Source organism: Lissotriton vulgaris, chromosome 11 (assembly GCF_964263255.1).
Source record: "Lissotriton vulgaris chromosome 11, aLisVul1.2, whole genome shotgun sequence".
Taxonomy (NCBI): domain Eukaryota; kingdom Metazoa; phylum Chordata; class Amphibia; order Caudata; family Salamandridae; genus Lissotriton; species Lissotriton vulgaris.
In genome coordinates this window covers 1039340970-1039357350 of record NC_141699.1, presented here as the reverse complement: position 1 = coordinate 1039357350, position 16381 = coordinate 1039340970, and the positions used below count along the sequence as shown (strand labels likewise).

The following is a 16381-nucleotide window of genomic DNA, read 5'->3' as shown; positions in this document are numbered from 1 at the left end:
GACGACGACCGCAGGACGTTCCTGGGTTCGGCCACCTCGGAAAGTCAGGAGATCGACTGGCAAGATGTCGACACAGAGAGTCCCGAAGAAAACGTCGACAATTATCCTTCGAGGCCTTCGCCCCCAGATGACATTGGCGTGCACAACACGGTCATCAGGAATGCAGCAGCTGTCTTCATGGTGAAACTCGACGAAGAGCAGCAGAAAGCTGACTTTCTCCTCAAGACATTGCTCCCCACACAGACCAAGAGCCAGTACCTGCCAATGCTAGAAAGTGTCATGGCACAAGGGAAAGAAGCCTTCAGGGAGACTGCTTCATGCAAGGCAGTCACCCCAAGGACTGAAAAGAAGTACAAACATTCTTCCAAGGACCCAGCCTATATCCAGGGCACGGTCTCAGCAGACTCAATCATTGCTGCCACAGCAAGGAAAAGAGCTAATGTGTCTACTACCTCAGGACCACCTCCAGACAAGGAGAGCAAGAGGATGGACTTGGTTGGGAGAAGAATTGAGAGGAATGCTGCAATGCACTGGCGAATGGCCAATTCAGCGCACTACTAAAGACACTAGTACCAAATCATGGAAGAACTGGGCAAGTTGATGAAAAGTATACCTCAGGAATTCAGAGAGAGCTGAAAACCTAGTCGAAGAAGGGAAGAATGTGGCAAACTCTTGCATCAAGACAGCTCTGGACGGAGCGGACACCTCCAGTAGGCTCATGATGATGGGCATCACAGAAAGAAGACAAGCCTGGCTCAGGGTGTCGGGTTTCAAGCCAGAAGTACAACACAGCATACTGAACACCCCGTTCAACGGACAGACCTTGTTCGGGGCCCCAGTAGACGAAAAGCTCAGCCAACTAAAAAAGGACAATGAAACAGCAAGGTCCATGGGGGCATTGCAGTTCAGAGGGTTCAAAAGGGACACCCCATCACGAAGGCCCAACGGCAGGGGTGGGAACCAGCCAGGAACATCGCACCAGGCGTTCCAACAATCACACCAGGCGGAGAACCAAACCCAGCAAGGCCAACAAAAGCAGTCCTGGCAATACCAGCAGAGGGGCCAACCCTTTCGCAGGAGAGGCAATGGACGGGGCCAGAATAGGAGGGGAGGTCAGCAACCCCCCACCAAGTGACTTGGTCAGCCAACATGTGCCCACCCAAGTAAGAACTCCCAGGGTGAGGCACGAGGACAGCACGCAGGAGTCAGGCGCACCAAGTACCTGCGGGCATGTGAGACCAGTGGGAGGAAGACTAAAACATTACTTCCAGGAGTGGAAGAAAATAACTTCAGACAAATGAGTTCTAAACATCATGCAGTTCGGATACTGCATAGAGCTGGAAAAGACACCAACAAGCAGAAAGCCAAAGAGAAGGCAACTAGCAAAGAAGGAGCTGCAGCTACTTCAAAAGGAAGTGGAAGAGCTCCTGCAAAAACAAGCCATAGAACCAGTACCTTACAGAGAAATGAACAGAGGGGTGTATTCTACGTACTTCCTGGTGCCAAAGGTAGACGAAACAATGAGACCCATCCTGGACCTAAGGTTCTTAAACAAATTCCACCCTCTTTTCCTTTACTATAAAAGCTTTGTTTTACAATCATTCCTGTTGTTTCCACATTAAAATTGACACTGGGAGCAGCAGGGCTTTAATGTGAGATAGGGCAAGGAGGTCCTGGAGAAAAGAGGGTGCTTAAGAAAGAAAAATGACTGACTTGACTAAATTGACTGACCATGTTGGATGAAGGTTGTATACTCTGGTCCCTGATATGTTCTAATGAACAATACAGAGGGTAAAACAAAGTACCTATATATTGTAGAGTTTGATTAATGGCTTTCTTTTCTTGACAGATAAAGTTCTAGTTTAGGCCGGGTAAAGTATGAAAGGACAGCATACATCGTTTATGCTTATAAAAAATTGGGCAGCACTGGTTGAGAACAAAGATAAAGCATTTGTGGGAATGGAAAGTATTCTAGGATCTAGCATCTGCAATTAAATAGAAAATAAATATTAGTTCAGGCACTTAGGTTTCTGATTTGACTTCTTGTAGTTGAATGAAACACTGTAATGTAATGTAATGTAATGCAATGCAAGTATACTTGTAAAGTGCACTGTTACCTCGTTACGTGGCGTCCTGGCGCTGTATACCGCTGGGGAACCCGTCCTGGCTTTCCCTGTGAGAGGGCACCCCCAAGGTGAAGCCAGGCATCCCCGGCGCTACTGAGGCCGTTGTGGAGATTAAGCGAGCTATTGCCCAGAGTTGCAGAGTGGGACCCATGGTTAGCGTAGGCACCTAGGCGAGAATTATCGAGTCCGCGGACATTGACACAAGACCCTGCCGCGTCGGGAATTGAACCCTGGTCCCGGGCCGACTTCTGCTTCAGGGTCTGCCGCTTCTAACCAGTGAGCCGCACTTCTCCACTAGTTGAATGAAACACTGGCCCAGACTTGCCACTTGTTAACTGTGGCTGGTTAGGAGAGAATGATTTAGATGCTCAATGGGAAAGTTGAGCGGCTACATCTGATAAATAACACCTGCCACGCTAGGGCATTTTGATAGCACTAAATTACAGTTGTGTTCCTGGTATTCTTGCATCCTTGCTCCAATTTGTGTGAGCCTTCTAATTCAAAGGGCATCTTTAAGCTCTGATGTAGCATTGCTGTCCATTTTAATTCCATTTTCCATGCACTCTGAACACAATGGTGCAATTTTCGCTTTAAGACTGTTCTATCTATTAAACATTGGTTTCTTTCTATTATTTTACCAGAGCTGTAGGTGATAAATGCAGGCATATATCTCAGTACCCTCAATACAAAGACAAGTTCATAAATATCTAGAACTCCTGTGTCTTAAGCAAAACATGAGTTAATTTGCATTGTCGTTAAATACTTTTCAATTCAATACTGTTTAGTAGGATCTGAAACATAATTGTACACAAATCAAGCCTTCAAGATTGTTAGTCTCAAACGTGGAACGTCATGATTAATATCCCAGGAAATCTACTTAGTTTTTTGGGTAGTGTACACCCAGCCTTTGCCTCGTGTTACTGTTGTGGCTGTCTCTTGCTGGGGTGTAATTAATCTTCAGTGATTGTGGTTGATCCAATATGACATTGAACCCAATGGATGACAAGGTTTAGTCCGCATTAGTGCAGAAAAAGGGGTCATTATTATGAGATAATTGCCTTCCTGTACAATGTAGGAATCATTAGGTGAACCGTCTTAATAAGTGTGTTGAGCGTCAAAAGTTATATGCTGTAACTTCTTTTAACATTCTGAGGACTATAGAGATGTTTAGCTTACTTATAGTTATGTGTTGTAACTTCTTTTAAAATTCTGAGAAGGACTATAGAGATGTATAGCTTACTTTAGTGTGACTTGCATTGGCAAGCTTGACGACTAAGCTGGGTGGTATTTTTTTCTTGGTAAAAAATTTTTTATTAATGAAAAACAGACATTAGCAATGCAATGACAAATCAAATGGAGTAACACATTAGGCATCATCGGTACAGTAGGGGAATCACAGTATACAGGTATAGAGCGTGAAAGGCCTAGGATGAGGGGGGAGTCATTAACAATAGGGGTCAGGGGAGGTTGATATATATATATATATATATCTCATAGATAGGAGTTCCATAAGCCCTAAACTCGAGACCATTTTTTGGGACATCCACCAGACACATACAGTTTTTTCCCGGAACATTGCCCAATCCAAGTCTTTTTCCCAATCTTGAACTATAGGTGGGAGAGTCACTGGGCAATATTTCTCTTGGCTAGCATTAGTCCCAACGTAACCCATTGTGTCAAGCAGACGTTTAAATCTGTCGGTTCCCAGATGTTTAACAGACACCTACGGGCTTCCACATGGAGCTGTACGGACAAAACAGTATTCATGATATCATGAATGTTGCGCCAGTAGGGTTTGATCTATTCACATGTAGTGATTAATAGAGGACAGGTGACCCGCCCAATAGTACAATTTAATATCTGGAAGGTTGATGCCTCCATCATACCAGTTCAGAGAAAGCTTGCCAAGAGCAATGCGAGGCTTGCCATTCCACAGTAGATCCCTTTGAAGGGTTTCGACTTCCCTGAAATATGACGCGGGCACCGGGTCCATGGAATTTTGGAGTGCGTACAAGAACCAGGGTAAGGACATCATCTTAAAGAGGGCAGCCTTCCCTAGTAGGGAGAGGGGTAGCGACTTCCATCTGTCTATATCTCTACTCAGCCGGAGCAAAGGAGGCTGGAGGTTGTGAGAATAATGGAGAGAGGGATCTAGCGAGAACAGTGTGTGGTATTTAATCAACAAAGCTTCACTAACCATGCTTGCTGCTAAGACCATATAATGAAGGGAAGACTTGGCACCGTTTATATATACTTAAATCTGTATTTTCAGTATGTAATATTGCTTTTATGTTGCATATCCTTAAAAATATGCAGTTCTTGTTTTAAATACAAATGTTTATACAATATACTTTTTTTTCCTTTTCAGTTGAAGATTGGGACAGTTACCAAGCAATATTAGACCATACGTATAAGACTCATGTAAAATCTGAAGCAAGCTTACATCCTGTCCTGATGTCAGAGGCACCGGTAAAATAATTTGTCATTAATGTTGTAAAGATACCTGCTATGTAGCTCACATGTAAAGCAATAATAGGGGCTGATTTAAATGGAGACTTAGTATCGTCTCTGCCAAACTCACAGCCCACCTGCCCAATTTACAGGTAGGCATATCAACAGTATGTCGATAACCGAGCCTGCTCATGCTCTGTTGCCTACATACTCCACCGATGGCGACATTATTTCCTACTCAGCCACACCTTGTTTTTATGTGTGACTGGAGCACTTGCATATAAAAAAAAATACAAGCAAAACTAAACCTAACCTTACATACATAGCATAGCATAACAAAACAAAGCATAGGATAGCTAAACATAGCATAACAAAACACAACCACACAGCATAAAAAAACCATCGCAAAACATAGCAAAACACAACAAAACATAGCATAGCTTAACAAAACACAACAAAACATAGCATAGCAAAACATATAATAGCATAGCAAAACATAGCATAGCATACCAAACACAATATAGCATAGCTTAACTTAACAAAACACAACAAAACGTAGCATAACAAAACATAATAGCATAGCACATAGCATAGCATACCAAACAACACAGCATAGCATAACAAAACATAGCATTGCAAAACAAAGCATAGCATAATAAAGCACAACAAAACATAGCATAGCAAAACATATAATAGCATAGCAAAACATAGCATACCAAACACAACATAGCATAGCTTAGCTTAACAAAACACAACAAAACATAGCATAACAAAACATAATAGCATAGCAAAACATAGCATAGCATACCAAACAACACAGCATAGCATAACAAAACATAGCATTGCAAAACAAAGCATAGCATAATAAAACACAACAAAACATAGCATATCATAACAAAACATAGCATAGCATAACAAAACAAAACATAGGATAGCAAAACAAAACATAGCATAGAGCATCACTCAGGGGCACCACAACATCACTATGCGTTACCACAGCATCACTGAACGCCACAGCATCACTCGTTCGCCATCACAACATCACTCAGCGCCACCACAGCATCAATCTGTGCAACCATTCAACAACAACTGGATCAAATATGTTTCCTCAATGTTTCAAGCTTTATTACAAATGTAACAAAAAGTTGTTAATGTTTCACTTCTGTTCTTGGATTTTCGTCACAATAAAATACACTGAACATAATCTTCACAAAGGTTATTTACAAAAGTTTAAGCTATTGCCACTATAAAAAGTATTAATTATTTAAAAAAAATTAAAAGCCATTGTTATTTGTAATATCAATACATGTAAGTCACGTCAATACAACACATATTGCATTACAAATGCTATAGGTGTCACATTTGCGAAAGTTATAACTATTGGCATTGTAAATGACAAAGCTATTAATTTCGCTATTTTCAAAAACAAAACCTAAATAAAAAAAATTGTAACTTACAATTCCAATAGCTCAAACTTTTCTAATGCGAGACCTATTGCATTGCAAATGCTTGTTTTTGTTTTTTGCTCACTATGCCAGTCAAGACAGAGACTGACGACCATATGTAGAACATACTTGGTCCTGCTCCGTTAGCAACAGTTTAGCCCTAACTTTCTGGTTAACCTGAACTGCCAACCTGGGCACCCTCTAGACAGCAACTCAAGTAACCAAAAACCCGCTTCTGCACCTTTGGGTGCAGCTAGAGAGCCCTAGGGCATAGTCAGCATGGAACCATAATCCTGACACATCCGGCTCGCGTTGGGCATGTGACGTGGGAAAATACAAAAAAATGGTGGGTGGAGTGTTTGAAATAATCTCATCCACTGGTAATTACTCTTACCAAATTCCAGCACAAAGACGAGTGGCTCAGAATGGACTCATTCCACCCATCACTGTTTTGGTTTTTCAACGCAAAATTCACGCTGGTTCTTGGCACAGGACTAAGTTACATTACTGAAAAAGGAGGCTGTGTGACCTGGAAGATTTCATTCACTATTTCTGGAAAGGTTTTTATAGAGGATTGAAACCCATAAGATCACAATCGTGTAGTCCGCCTAGTGAAGGATAGGACTGGTTTCCTATTTTGTCATACCTTTTTACTAATGTGCAGTACTTTGTTGGTTGTTGTTTATAAAGTGTAACCTGTTGCCTGTTTCTTGGTTCACTGACTGCACTACAACGATGAATACATTTGCAAGAACTTTTGTTTTGTTTAATTTATTACAAGTTAGCATTTGTTTTATAATATTATCAGATCTTTTCGTGTTTAGTATAGTTTAGTATTAGAGTAATAAGTGTGCATTTGTTTTTCTTTTGACAGTGGAATACCCGAGCAAAGCGGGAAAAGCTGACAGAGCTAATGTTCGAGCATTACAATATCCCAGCTTTCTTTTTGTGCAAAACAGCAGTACTTACAGCGTATCCTTTGCTGGTTCTTGCACGTTTCAATACATGACTTTCTGATTTAACATGCTATGACAGTGGCAAATCTCTATTGTGCATACAAAAAAGAATTTAAGACCTCTGAAGCTGCACACTTTTGACAAAGTTACTACTGAAAAACTGACAAGCCACCTTAAGGTGAATGATTTGAGGTCATAATAGTTATCGGATGTTCAACATAAGGAGCAGGCGTGTGGTCTTTTGCAGAGCTAAATGTAGAGTGTTGTCAGTCTGGGAATGCTTTAGAGAACTGAAACTACCAGTGTATATTCTTTATGGGTTTACTTGTAATTGCCTTTCACTGAGAGCACACACCCTCTAGATTTACATATGGATGTGACTAGAATACTTAGCCCATACACTGTGTGAAAATTGCAAGTTGCCCACGATGTCAACAACCAAGATGGCACTTAATCCAACATACAAGTGAACAGCTTCAGCAAATATTACTGCCTGTACAAACCATGGACAAAAGGTTCCTGGGAAATGCTGTCAGGGGTGGTCCAGTGTCGAGCACCATCAAGCGCTTTCCTTGAATTGCACCAAATTCCATTCGTATTGGCACAATCGGGATACCAGGAAAATTACATAATAAATGGGCACTATTGTCCAAAATCAAAACACTGTGCAAGAATACAAGGAAATGTTCTGAAACTGCATCAAGAAAGAGCAGCAGGAAATGTGAATATGGTGACGGTAAATGAGATGTGAATATCTTCCTTACTGAATTCGAACAGTGGGGGGCACAAATCTTGGAAGACCCAAGAATAGTAGTTCAACATTACCTTTCAATTTGGGGCCTTGCTTCCTTGCACAGCAAAATCTTGTACCAGCTGCTCAGATACCCATGTCTCCCAGTTGTGAAGTTAAAAGATTTTTTTCATGATCAACCTGGAAAACTGATTTACCTGCTTGAGTATACATTAGGGAGTGGAACCTGAGGCCCCACAGAGAGTTGCATAAGACTGCTTGGAGAAACTATTCACCAAAGATATGAAGCCAGCAAAAAATAAAAATCATGGCGTTCACTCTTCATTGACCCTGTTTTCAAAGAACATTGTAGTTTTGGTGGTAAGGAAATGGTGGAGGGCAATCATCAATAGTGGAATCCACTGTAGTGCTATGCCCAGCCCTGTCATTCTACTCTTCTGATGTTGAGCATGAAAGAAACTCAAAGTTATAATTTTTACGCAGACTAAACTTAAACTAACATGAATATTGCGACCCTGGCCAGTGACCCTAAGGCAGTGGGTAAATGGAAATGCAAGTGCTGGTTTAAGAACTGGCAAAACAGTGAGAACTATCGATACTGCAGATCTCCGATAAAATTGACATGGCCTTATTGCAGTACAGAAGAAACACAGTCCTTGAAAACATTCCTAATACTGAATAAGTGAGCCATTAAAGACCCCGTGCAATTTAATTCTATTCTGACTCTGCATAAAGACTACCCTGAATAGGATACAGAAAAGTAATTGGAAAAAGTGAAGGCGAAGCTCCATTGACTATAGATTAGTACCTTTTTTGTTTTTTTATGGGGGGTGTATGCACATGAAACCATATTTGTGAGTCTATAAGCAACTGTCTTATTTTTGGCTAATATGATAACTGTTAAGTAGTGCAGAAGATAGAAACTATTTCCCCTCTTCTCCTTTCTCATCAACCATAGTATTTTAATGCCTTCTAGCTGTTTTGTAAAACCTTCCCCCTCTTACTCTTTTAAGTTTAGAAGCTTTATTAATGCGTTGTTCATCATACAACATAGGGCAAGATGTAACCATATTTAAGAATAGTAAACATGTGTAATAAAAAACCTGCCATAAAACATATCCGAATGCTGTTTTAAATTTTAGAGTTTACATAGGAAAATAAAAGGGGGAGGAAAGGAGAGGGGAAAGTTAAAATATGCTCTGCAATTGAAGATAAACTAACAATAAATACTCATTAGAATAAAAGAGTATACAATTAACATATTTTCCACAGAAACTTTACAATATGAATGGTATTAAACAGGCGAAAGAAGGCAAAGAAAGAAACTCATGGATGTTGAATGTTTTTTGATCGGTTACTAGAAATCTGAGAAATAGAGAGCTTATTTAAATAAACGGGGGTAACCAAAATAGATCTCTATTTATCTGTGGGTTACAACAGGAGGCAAAAGCTATGTCCAATCTATGATAATACAAAACAAAAGAAGAGTGTCCTATGCAAGGTGTCTCAGTGGAGAGACACAGAGGCAAAGACATGGTTAAAAAAGGTTGTGTGTGGAAAACTACGCCAATTATGAAGGGAGTTTCCACTTAAAGTGGGGTCAGCATGTTTCTGCCCTTTATAGGTGTAAGAATTACGTGGGCATTCGTCAGGACCTTGTAGCGTGTACCTTGGCGGTATGGGCCCACCCTGACCAAAGGACGTGAAAGTTAAAAATTGTGTATAGTTTGTGTAGGCACCACGGGGTCCGGAGCAGGAGAAGCTAGGTGCCGAGCGGGTGCCAGGCGTTGCGGGCGGTGTGCCATTTTCGCCTCCACCCCCCTCCCGAGACCCATGGGGCGTGGATCTTTTTCTACACAAACTATACAGGTTCCTCTGAGTGGAGGTACATCCCACAACTTGTGGTTTGTGTTTTTGTTTTGCACCTTTTTACACATAGCACAATTTTTAACTTTGTCCAAACTGACCAGTAAATAAATCATTTTGATTGGTACAGTATTGGACATTTTTAACATCACTTTTCACATCACTGTCACAAAATCCAGCTCCGCAGTAATCTTGCGTTGTAGCACACCAGGGAGGCACTTGGCTTCTCCTGGTTGGCCCGATGATGAAGCATGTCACCAACCAGGTTGGTGAGTGAGGGCTTCTCATAACACCCATGAAGGTTTCCAATTGTCAACAAGGGGATATCTGTCTATAGTCTTTCCTTACAGTCTTTGCCTCTGTGTCTCTCCACTGAGACACCTTGCATATGACACTCTTCTTTTGTTTTGTATAACTAATCTCGGGGACTAAGAGTGTCTCCAACCCTCTCTCTCTCTGATTGTTTTTTGGCAATCTATGATAATGGCATACAGTATTCCACCAAGATTTGACTGTGAGCTTGTTTGAACATTTCCAGTTGAGTGTAATTTGTTGAAAAGCTAACATGAGGTAAAACAACCCACGTTCATGAAATAATATCCCAAGTGACTCTGATAAACTTCCCATAAACAGGAGCGCATTCGTTAAGGGAATATTTCGATTAAAAATATTCAAGATCTGAGGCCACATTTGTAACCAAAAAGAAGCTATGGGAGGGCATGAAAAGAGGAGGTGATAGAGGTCAGCCAAGGGATGATCACAAGACAGCAAGTTTTATTATTAGAGTGTTTAAAATTGGCAATGGAAATGGGAGTGAAATAAAGTCGGTGATATTAAAAAAAACATAGATTGAGTAGTAGATGCAGATCTAGCTATTTTCAAAGATCTGGTCCATAAATTGCTCCAAAATTCATTGCTCCATTCACAAGCAAAACCGCCTTCCAGGCGAGCTCCATCTTCTTGTTAGATCGCTCCAAGACAGTGGAGTTGAGAAATTTATAAATGAGAGAGGCCCTTGGGGAAACTGACAAAATTCTACGAAGCGGATCTTGGGTAGACAATGAATTTTCAGAAGGAAGGGAATAAAAGGCTTCCAAAAGAGCATCCATAAGTAATGAAAACTTATGCAAAAACGAGTGCGGACATTTAAAACTAATTTGGAACTGGTGAAACTAACAAGGAAAAAAGCCATCAAAATGTCCTATCCCCAGATGATGCCTTTAGATCTCCAGGAGCTCCAAAATAAAGGTCCATTATTAATGATGAGAGGACTATTATGCCAAAGAGAAGAATGTAAGAACGTGTTTCTAGACATTCTTTGGTTGACATTAAGGTCTTAACAATGAGCAAGTGTGTTTAAATAATGGAAGAGATGTGAGATGGGTTTTGGCAGTGAAACCAGAACCTCCAGAAAGGGGAACAAAGATTACGTTCAATACTTACCCATAAAGGGGTGAAAGAGGAAATGTTTGCTCAAAGCCAGTAAGAGGCTTGTTTTAGACAAAAGGCTTTATGATAAAGTCTACAATTTGAAAAATTCACCCCTCTGGTGGATTTTAGTTTTCTAAGATGGGATAAAGAGATTCTGGATTTTTTATTCAAGTCAAAGATAGCTTTATTCGATAACAGGTATCTTAAAAGCAATAACATTCATACAATCAATAAAAATACGAGTTATCAGATAGACCATGATTACGAAAAAATATGCAATCCATAATAACAGTAAGTTCAAATTTCCAGAAGATAGTAAGGGCAAACTATTTCAGATAAAAACTTTGTAAAACAATAAAATTAATTAAATTCCAGCTTGTTTGCATAATAGTGTATAAAGTGACAGTGCAATAGAAGTGAACAGACCAATTGGTCACAGGATAATAAAAATATAAAAACATGATCATTCATTTAGAGTGTCACACGTAGGGATTTAAACTTTACTATCCAAGCGCGGCCAAGGTACTTGGCCACGCCACAGGCAAAGAGGATCCTTGCGTCCGATTTCAGAATGCGCAGAGCAACGCTATGTTCATGGGTGCCCAGTTGGCTAGAGATTGGTTTGAGCCATCTTATTCTAGCCTTCTTATAGGCAGGGCAGGCAAACATGATGGGCCACACTTTCAGTTGGCGCCTTACAGCAGGGGCAGCCCGCTGTTGTCTGATGTGGGGCGCTCCACTTTGCAGTTAGCTCTTGTACCGGGAATGTGCATACCCTAAACTGAATATAAAGTGCCCTGTCTTGCGGCTTCTGGATAAAATCTAAGTAAAGTTCTAAAAGTATGCGCTGCTTGTGAAGATAGAATTCTTCTGTAAGCTTTCCTAATCTCAAATTTCTAAGCTCTTTGGCATCTACCCATGCCCAATATCTCTTTTTGAGCTCAGCCTTGCTAGGTGGGGTTTGGCTATCCCACGTCTCCTTGAGGCCTAGCGCAAAAAGTGTTTTTTTTTTAAGATTAAGCGGCCAACTAATTCTTTGGTTGCCATCTAGGGCCATCAATTCTGTAAGCGTGGAAGCCTAACTAGCGAGCTCAGGGGTACGACGCAGGCGGGCCCAAAATAACAGGGACCTTAGCCTCGCTATGTCTTTAAAAGAGCGCCTACCCATGTCGCTCATCAGGGGTTTTAGTGGTACCTTGCTGGGAAGCATCTCTAGATCTCTTAAGAATTTGTGTTCAGATCTACTAATTCCATCCACGATGTCGAAACCCCATAATTCGGCACCATAAAGGGCTGAACTAACTGCTTTGGCTGCATAAATCGTAAGAGCGGGAGCCACAGGTCTGCTCTGCGAGGAGTGATGTTCTCTAGCTAACGCTTCTGACGCACGTTTGTGGCTCAAAAGCATTTTGTCAATGTGATGCCGCCAGTGCATTTTCTCAGCGAGCCGGTTACCTAGGTAATCAAACGTTGTGACTCGCTCTAAACGGGTTCGGTCTAGTGTAAAATTACCTCTATATGGCCTATAGGGGTTAAACACCATAAGCTTTGTTTTGGAGGTGTTAACAATCAGCCCCCTAGACTCTATTAAATCTATCTAAAAGCTTTTGGAGCCCAGCCGGAGTCTTAGAAGGATAGTGTCGTCCGCGAAGAGCAGAATGGGAACCCTGTCTCCTGCCAGGGAAGGGGCATCAGATGGAAATTCTTGAAGAAAACTAACCACCCCGTTCATATATAGAGAGAACAGGGTGGGCACCATTACACAACCCTGGCACACTCCTCTGTTTACAGGGATCATGTCTGTCTTCTGATCTTGAGCCTCCCACCTCACTTGTCCCCATATCATCTAATCGGTGCCACATCCACTCACGGGGTACTAGGTCAAAGGCACTCTATTAGGGCAAGATGTAACTATATTTAAGAATAACAAACATATGTAGTAACATGCGATAAAACATATAAGAAAGCGGTTTTCAATTTTAGGGTTTACATAGGAAAAGAAAAGGGGGAGTAAAGGAGTGGGAAAAGTTCAAATATGCTCTGCAATTGAAGATAAACTAGCAATAAATACTCATTAGAATAAAAGAGGATTCAATTAACATATTTTCCACAGAAACTTTACAATATGAATGGTATTAAACCGGCGAAAAAAGGCAAAGAAAGAAACTCATGGATGTTTAAAGTTTTCTGATCGGTTACTAGAAATCTGAGAAATAGAGTTTATTTAATATTTAAATAACCAGGGGTAACCAAAATAGATCTCTATTAATCTGTGGGTTACAACAGGGGGCAAAAGCCGTGTCCAATCTATAGTAATTGCATACAGTATTCCACCAACATTTGAAATAATGGAAGAGATGTGAGATGGGTTTTGGCCGTGAAACCAGAACCTCCAGGAAAGAGAAAGGGGAACAAAGACAGCGTTCAATACTTACCCATAAAAGGGTGAAAGAGCAAATGTTCACTCGAAGCCAGTAAGAGGCTTGTTTTAGACAAAAGGCTTTATGATCTAGCCTAAAAATTTGGCAAATTCACCCCTCTGGTAGATTTTAGTTTTCTAAGATGAGATAAATAGATTCTGGATCTTTTATTGTTCCACAGAAATTTGGAACGTAGGGAGTCCAGTTTTTAAAAAATTGATAGACTGAATGTGGACTGGAATCATTGCGAGAATATATAACATAATAGCAGTGAGCATCATCTTGATAGAATCTTGGCGACCAACCAGGAAAGAAAAAGAGGATTCCAGGAGGAGACTATTTTGGAGATCCTATCGAGAATTTCTTTCATATTTATTTTGATCGAGTCTCAAATAGAGTTGGTGAACCATAACCCTAGGTATTTAATTTTAGAACTATTCCAATGGAATCCAGTTGGATCAAAATGATTTTTAGAACAAAAGTTGGTTATGGGAAGAATCTCCATTTTATCCTAGGTGATTTTATAACTTGATACCCCCGAAAAGTCTGAGAATTCTTGTAATAATGGGGGGATAGAAATTTCTGGGTTAGATATAAAGAGTAAGATATCCGCATAAGTAGAGAGCTTCAAGTGTTGATCTCCTTATAAAAAAACTGAAATAGAAGTGTTATGACGGATGCAAGCTAGAAAGAGTTCAAGGGAATGAAATAAAAAGAAGAGGAGATAGAGGGCAACCCTGTCGGACACCACGATGAAGTAAGAATCGATTTGAAACAAGACCATTAACTATAGTGGAAGCAGTAGGTGCAGTATAAAGTAAAGAAACCAGGGAGATAAATTTAGGCCCAAAACCAAGCCAACGGAGTGACTTCAATAAAAAAGACCATTCAACTCTATCGAAAGCTTTTTCTGCATCAATAGATAACGCAGCCTGAGAATAAGATAGAGTTTATGACTTCTTTAAAACATTGAAAAATAACCAAGCATTATCAGAGGTTAATCTGTCTCTAACAAAACCACGTTGTTCTGGACCAATTAGATGGGGTAATAGTGATTCAAGACGTAAAGAGAATAATTTAGCATACATGTTATAGTCCACATTTATCAAGGGTATAGGGCAATAGTTTTTGCAGGGTTTAGGATCCTTACCTTCTTTGTGAATGAGACAAATAGAGGTTTCTTAGAAAGTACAGCTCGCCTTGCCAGTAGTACAGAAGTGTTGGAAGGAAATTAAAGATTTTGGGGAGTAGACAGTTTGAAAAATGTAAGTAAAATTCTACTGAGAAACCATCCGAACCAGGGGATTTATTTTTCTTTAGTGAGTTGAGAACTAGTAATGTCTTGGAGCAAAATATCCAAATCTAGGGAATCTAAATCAAGATCAGTGGATGAAGGAGATGGAATATTGCTTAGATAAGAATCAAAAGAGAATTTGATGCAGGTGCTTCTGGAGTATATACATTATTATAAAATGTTGTAAATTCATTGAGGATTTCTTGATCTTTGAAAAGATGTTTCCCATCTGCTGACTGAATGGAGTCTATCCGTGTCCTCTCTTTTCTAGATTTGAGGTAATTAGCTAAGAGTGATCCAACTTTATTGTGGCCTCCATAGTATCGGGCACTGCTACGAAGTAGAATAGATGAGGCATTGTCAGTAGAAATCTTGTTAAACTCTAGAGTAGCGCGAACACGTTTCTGCAAGGTAGAATCAAATGAGGAAGTGTAAAACTGATGTTCTAAGCTCCTGATATTGGTTAATAAAGCCTTATGTTGAATGAGGGTGCGTTTCTTTTTCCAGGCTACAAAATCAATAATGAATCCTTGGGCCCTGGCTTTACAGGAGTCCCATACCAAAGAGGGGGATTTAGATGGACCTTCATTCAAAGAAAATAATTCTTCTTCAAAGGAAGCTGAAAAAGCTGGATCTTGTAAAAGAAAATTGTTAAATCGCCATCTAGAAGATTTGGGCTGCGAACCAAGCAAATCAAAATCAGCAATCACCGAAGCATGATCTGAAATTAAAGTGGGTTCGATCGAAGCTGAAATAAGATTTTGAGCTAAAAGCTTGGCTAGGAAGATGTAATCCAGTCGGGACAGAGAGCCATGTGAAGCGGAGAAAAAAGAAAATTCTGTTTGATCTGGGTTACATAATCTCCAGGCATCTACAAGATGTGTCTGTGTAATTGTGCTATGAAACTGTTTAGCAGTTTTATGGGGAATGATGCGTACCTGGGATTTGTGTTCAATAAAGGGGTCTATAACCTGGTTACAATTGCCTCCAAGGATAAAAATGAATATCATCTTTGTGTTGCATACATTTATTTGTAATAGACGGCCAGAAAGTATAATATGGTTGGGTCGGACCACAAATATTAAAGACAGTTAAAGAGACATTATTAATGATTAGTTTAACTAAAATCCATCTTCGTCTATTTCTTATAAAACAGAGCATTTCAATTTTTTGTGACATAATATAATAACATCATTCTTCTTTGTAGTTGTAGGAGAAACAAGAACAAAACCAAACCAATTACGTTTGAGCTTAAGAGCCTCCGCTTCTGATAAATGAGATTCTTGTAATACAACTAAGTCAGGATTATAAGAGGCAAATGTGAAAGAACCTTTTACATTCCATGTAACAACTCTGAATGCAAGAAAATAAACATAGATATAAAAACAATGGAAATGACATTAGTGAAGGAGTATAGGAAGAGCAAAAGGCAAAGTCCGTAAGTAGAAAAAAGGTACATTGAGAGGGAAGATTAGGACAGAAGATTTTAATATATAGTACAAGAAAGAAAAAGATAACTGCAGAGCAAGAACAAGAAGGAGAGGAGGAAGGGTAAGGGTGAAAGGAAACAGTAAAGGGAAAGACGTAAAAGGGAAATAGAAATGCCAAAATAGGAGACAGTACATATCCATAAAGGACGAC

General features: G+C 40.1%; 1 protein-coding gene across 1 annotated transcript in view; it reads left to right on the top strand.

The window, feature by feature from the left end:
• ACTL6A (actin like 6A) overlaps positions 1 to 16381 on the top strand; it is a 134884-nt gene that overhangs the window by 47393 nt on the left and 71110 nt on the right. Inside the window, exons 4-5 of the mRNA XM_086944375.1 lie at positions 4495 to 4595; positions 6897 to 6994. Coding sequence (XP_086800501.1) covers positions 4495 to 4595; positions 6897 to 6994 — 199 coding nt within the window. The remainder of the gene's footprint in view (positions 1 to 4494; positions 4596 to 6896; positions 6995 to 16381) is intronic.